Source organism: Boleophthalmus pectinirostris, unplaced genomic scaffold (assembly GCF_026225935.1).
Source record: "Boleophthalmus pectinirostris isolate CB_2022bp ecotype Guang Dong unplaced genomic scaffold, ASM2622593v1 HiC_scaffold_16, whole genome shotgun sequence".
In the NCBI taxonomy this organism is placed as follows: Eukaryota; Metazoa; Chordata; class Actinopteri; order Gobiiformes; family Gobiidae; genus Boleophthalmus; species Boleophthalmus pectinirostris.
Genome location: NW_026571095.1, coordinates 24931002 through 24937001, shown reverse-complemented (window position 1 = coordinate 24937001; position 6000 = coordinate 24931002). Strand labels below are relative to the sequence as shown.

General features: G+C 36.9%; 1 protein-coding gene across 2 annotated transcripts in view; it reads right to left on the bottom strand.

Moving 5' to 3' along the window:
- Positions 1–2524: 2524 nt before the first annotated feature.
- LOC110164124 (guanine nucleotide exchange factor VAV3-like) overlaps positions 2525–6000 on the bottom strand; it is an 88199-nt gene continuing 84723 nt past the window's right edge. For both annotated transcript variants that reach the window (XM_055152088.1, XM_055152089.1), the window contains 2 exons: positions 5035–5183; positions 2525–3468 (listed from right to left, as the gene is read on the bottom strand). In XM_055152088.1, the coding sequence (XP_055008063.1) occupies positions 3427–3468; positions 5035–5183 (191 nt within the window). In that variant the 3' untranslated portion in view covers positions 2525–3426. The remainder of the gene's footprint in view (positions 3469–5034; positions 5184–6000) is intronic.

The window sequence follows — 6000 nt, the reverse complement described above, 5'->3', positions numbered from 1 at the left end:
TTCCATCTCCTTTTTACATTTTATTTTTATTTACTTTTTATTCAATTTAAACTTATTTTTATAGCTTGTCTTTGCCTTTCTGTTTGGTCCACTACACTTGGGTTAAAGCGTTTCCCTCTGCACGTTTTTCACAAACAAAACAGACTGTATTTCTACTAAATGTCGATGTAGGTTTGCATGGCATTGCTATGTTTGCTCTGGTTCATTTGGCACTGGCTTCGACCCAAATCACAATGCTGCACTTTGATTGGTCAGTCTCTGCAGGGACCCATCAGCCGGAGCTTAAAAAGAGGCTTTGTGAACTCTCACGAACTAAAATCACCAGAATTCATCTCTCTGGCAAGGTTAATGTTACCATACTGTGAAACATCCCGAGCAAAGCAATAATACCTCCATGGAGACAGTTGCATGGTAGGACCCCACTGTCACCCCTATAGTGAAATGTATTCATCACATGTGTCTGGAAGAAAGAAAACAGACTGTGGCCTTTGAACAGTACAATTCAAAGAGTATCCCTTTATTAAATATTGAAGTCACACACGCGTGGTTAGCGGGATGTGGGCTTTTGAAGGGAAGAAATCACCTTTAAACAGACAGGGCCCATACCTCTGCACTACAGTGAGCAGCAGTTACATCACCATTGAGTCAGGCATTCTCAAACCAAAATAAACACTGAAAATGATGAATGGAAAAAAAGGTCCAGGGACGATCAAAAGATGGAGGGGCTCACAGCAAATGATCCTCCGAAATTCAAACGCTTTTTTTCCACTTTGAAAATGAACTGGCTTTGGGTAACTCATTTATACAAAGGTCATGGAACAGGGGTGAAATGAAAACACCCAAAATGACTCAATTGTTATGGTGTAAACTGTAAAAATGAAGAACTAATTAGTCATATTTTTGTCAAGTTTTGTCTGTTAAAATGTGAAACTTTAATAAATATTTGATTCATATGAACAATCTTGGTTTACTTCTTTACTTTGTTTTTACTCTAGACTACCAGTCAAACGTTTGCACAGATGTATGCTGTTTCTTTCTTTTCGTTGTAAATTCAAAACAAAAATCAAATCAAAACTATGAATGACCACATATGGAATAACTCAAAACTTTTAAAATAGTCACCCTTTGACACTTGGCATTCGTTGTCCTGACATGCACCTGTGAAGTAAAAAACATTTCAGGAGACTTTGTCAAAAAACTCACTGAGCGAAGTCAAGGGAGAAGGTCAAGGTTTTGTGGCGCAGTTGACAAAGCAAAAGGTGGATACTTTGAGAATTTGAACATAAAAAAAATTGCTTGTTTTTGTTTTTTTACTACATAATTCCATATATCTTACATCATATATTTGACGTCTCTAAACTGCAGAAAGTAGTAAACAGCAAAAACAAATGAATGAGGTGTGTCCAAACTTTTGACGGGTGTACATGTTTACATTAAAATCATCTAAAATCTCACAAAAACAAAATATGCCTGACAGTATAAATACTGATATGTACGTATTGACCCATTCAGCACAGTTACAGTATACGTGCAACCAAAATAGCTAAAGAAAACTTCAAATCTGTCAACCGGACAAAAGTTTGTCCTGGCATTGCTATGGTGACTGATGGATTACACAGATATCCGCAAACAAAATGATCACCTTTGCATAGAGAGAAGTAGAACATGTTCTGATTAGAAAACTTTTTCAATAAAACATCTGTCTTGTCATGTAAATTTACAATAAATAAATAACAGGTCCATAAAGTGAGTCACCTGACCAGTCAGAATCACACGCTTTGACAACAAATTATCCAAGAGATGCACTTGTTCTTCCTGGTCAAAACAAACATGGGGTAAAAAAGGGGAAACAAAACAACACAGAGGACTGGCTGTGTTGATTTCTGCAGAATCAACAATCCAAGCACCAAACTATTATTTATAGTAAGAAGTTATATATTTTGTTCTGAATGATAAGAGGATTTTTGAGATGTCTTCTGCCTTTGAGAAACATGTGCTCTTGAGTTTGGACAGAGGTTTTTCACGCTCTATGATCCAAGTCCAGACCTTCTGGATTCAAACAGAATGTGAAAGGGACTGGCTGGTCAGGCAATAAAGTGAAATATAGGAATTCTGTATTTCCTTTGAGAACAGTATAACATTATTGACTTTATGTGCTGCACTGTGGCCCAGGGGTTTGGTCACAGCACACATGCCACAAAATAAAATACAAATAAAAGAGCATTGACATACAATATCTGTAAATGACATAGGCATATAAGAGCATCAATGTTTTTTTTCTATATGTTTACTATGTTCTATATATATATATATATATATATATACACACACAGAAGACATCAAATATATGAAGTAAGATGTATGAAATTATGTAGCAAAGAAAAATACCAAATCCTCAAATTAGCCACTTAGTGCTTAGTTGAGAAAAAAAAAATATATATATATATATATATATTATATATATATATTTTTTTTTTCTTTACTCAATAATTCCATACATTTTGCTTCATATATTTCTGTATGTATATCTAATGTGGAAGTAGTAGGAACAAAGAAGGTGGTGTCTGAAAAGGTTGGACTGACATAAAAAAAAAAATGTTTTTTTTTTATCATCATTGTGATACTGAAATTGATATCAAGTATAAAATATTTCCCTTAATGTATTTGAAATTGTTGTATTTTGAAAACACTATTTCTATTTCTGTCTGCATTTTCTGTTTTTAGAAATGAATAAAGTCCTGTAGCAAAAGTTTACCATTTGTCTTGCCCGGTTCGTTTCCTTAAAGGTGCACTGCAAAAGGGAAATTCAATTTATCAAGGCTTTTGGTCAAAAAAGGTGCATTGTGTAACTTTTTGATTGGGGCTCATCACCTGCTTGTTTCTATGGATAGGTCATTGCTCTCCATAAATATAGAAACATTTAATACAATACTATGAACCATTCCAGACAAAGCAATAACATCTCCATGAAGAAAAGCATTTGACGGACCCTTCGCCTGAAAAGTTACACAGTGCACCTTTAAGAGCAGTTCAATGGCTACAAACTTTGTAGTGTAACGCGGCGCAGGCAGGAGAGCATTGTCCAGTCAGCAGCAGCATCCTCCCATCCCGCTGAGGAAACCTGAGTCCAGCAGAGGCAGCGCTCACACCAGCCAATGGAGACATCAATAAAGGGACAAGGTGAGCGCGGGACAGAGGGGGGAGGGAGGGGGCGGGCAGGGTGCACTTCCCATAATGCCGCGGGGGCCAGGCTGGGAGTGCAGGTCAGGCCAGAGAGACCAAAATGCAGGCTGGTACTCTGTGATCGGACATCCAAACTTTGACAGAGGGCAGCGCAAGTTTCCCGAGGACATCGATGTGTTCACTTGAGTTGAGTCGGACAGTTCAGTTTTCTTAAAAATAAAAGTGAAAGTGAAGGGATGTATGTCAGTCCTCCTCTTCTACGTAGGTCGATGGAAACCAGCCCACCTGAAAGAAAAAGCATTACACAATTTGGGGGAAAAAAAAGAAGTGTATTGTGTGTATTGTATCTGTGTATTTCTTAAGTTAAAGCAATATTTGCCTGTACTGATCAGTGGGGAAACATAAAGTAAAAGTAGAACTGTACTTTTTAGGTATCTGCACTTTACCAAAGCACATTTTTAAGTGGATACTTTTTACTTTTACTTCACTACATTTGAAAGCAGGTATCTGTACTTTATACTCCACTACATATTTGAACAAGACTGAAAAGGTTTTTTTTTTTTTTAATCACATTCGCAGTTTGAGACAAAAAAGCTAGTAAAAAACTGATTCCAAATTCGCAAATCTTTATCAAAATCACTATATCTGAAGCTTTATAAGACCTCAAAATATAAGTACATAAGTACATTTTTAAATAGGTACTTTAGATTTTTTCATATGATACTTTTACTTTTATTTGAGATTTTTTTTCCCATAAGATAAGATAATCCTTTATTGTCTCCCATGGGAGAAATTTGTCTTGGGACAGGGGGTAAATTTCTCCCATGGGAGACAATAAAGGATTATCTTATCTTATCTTATGGGAAAAAAAAAAATCCATCCATTTTCTTCTGCTTATCCGGGGCCAGGTTGCAGGGACAGCAGTCTAAGCAGGGACTCCCAGACTTCCATCCTTCCAGAGGCGTTCCCAGGCCAGCCGAGAGACATAGTCCCTCCAGCATGTCCTTGGTCTTCCCCAGGGCCTCCTCCTGGTGGGACATACCCGGAACACCTCCCGAGGAAGGCGCCCAGGAGGCATCCGGAACAGATGCCCGAGCCACCTCAACTGGCTCCTCTGGACGTGGAGGAGCAGCAGCTCTACTCCAAGCTCCTCCTGTGTGACTGAGCTCCTCACCCTATCTCTAAGGGAGCGCCCAGCCACCCTGCAAAGGAAACTCATTTCGACCGCTTGTATCCGCAATCTCGTCCTTTCAGTCATTACCCAAAGCTCATGACCATAGGTGAGGGGTGGAAGGTAAATTGACTGGTAAATCGAGAGCTTTGCCTTTTTTTTTGCACTAGTATTTGTACTTTTATTTAAGTAACATAATTGACATTAACATCAACTTGACACTATCTATGGATTAAAATGATCATTTGCTGCACACAAGTCAACAATAGTTTTCTCTCAAAACAACATTTCTCAGTATTTCCCCAGTACATTTTGTGGCAAAGGAGAAATTCAGTTCAGAATTTCTCCTTTCATTTCTCCTTTCCACCTGGACGACTGAGGGATTTTTCATACCCAGTACAATTTGTAAAAGCAGCTCTTGAGGTAAAAGTAAGTCCACTGCGTGCATCTAAAGCATTTTATTGTCAGATAATCAGGAAATGTGAGGTTAGAATGCTTGTTAGCTTTACCATCACAGCAAAACTCCACTCTGGTCTTTGGAAGCTGTGAAACGTAAAAAGTTTTTAAATCTATCTTTCTATTACACTGCTGTTTTGTTTGGAGCATTTTTGGTTTTCTATTATTGAAAATTATATGAACAAAAAACGGCAACTTTCTAGGAATAAAATGCCAAGACCCACCCGCCCGTCCACCTCTCCCTTCCACCAGCCGTTGGACATTTTGGTGAATATTTTGATGTAGTCTCCTTGAAGCAGAGACAGCTCCCGAATGTCTCTGGAGCAGAAGTTGTATCGAGCCACAGCGATGCCCACCACGCGAGGACAGAACACTGGAAAACACGCACAAGACATGAAGAAGATCAACACAAAGGTGCACTACAAAACAAAACAAAACAGGCTACAATAAATGGCTTTGTTTCAATACAAGACTATTGCTAAAAACACTTTGTAAAAATACCTCTTATGATATGAAAGTGTTTATTTTAGTCTGATAATTGGGTGAAATGTTACGCTTTAATTAAAAGTAGCATAGCATTTAATTACTATAATTTAAGTAATTATTAGCAATTTACGTAGTGACTTAAACTGCTTCAGTTGTAGTAAAAAGTATCTGAGTTAAAATGTAGAGTTTGAGATTCTGTTTTAGTCCACAAATTTGAAAATAACTATCATATCTGAAGATGAGGTGCAAAAAAAGCTCATATAATTTACTGTTCTCAAAGTTGATTAAGTTAAGTGAAACTACTTTTACTGCAAAAAAATATCTATATATATTACTGAAGTAGTAACAACAGTATACTCCATGAAAATACAATTTAAAAAAAAAAAAAAAAGGTTGTGTTACATGCATACTCTAAATCCGATTGTCTGATGTTTGGAGTTATAGGAAATAGGATTATTTAGTTATATTTATAGGATTATTTAAATCACATGTAATCAGCAAAATGTATTTTATTAATTAATTTATTTATGTAATGAAACAGAGACAGTGCACAATTTTGCCCCGTCATCCCTGGGCAGGTTTATTGATTGATTGTATTTAATTGACCTTAGTTAAGCATGTTTTGGGTCAAATAATCTGATTTCTTTCTGATTGTGGTCCCTCTGATGACTCATATCAGATTTTCAGTTTGTTTATCTTTAAAT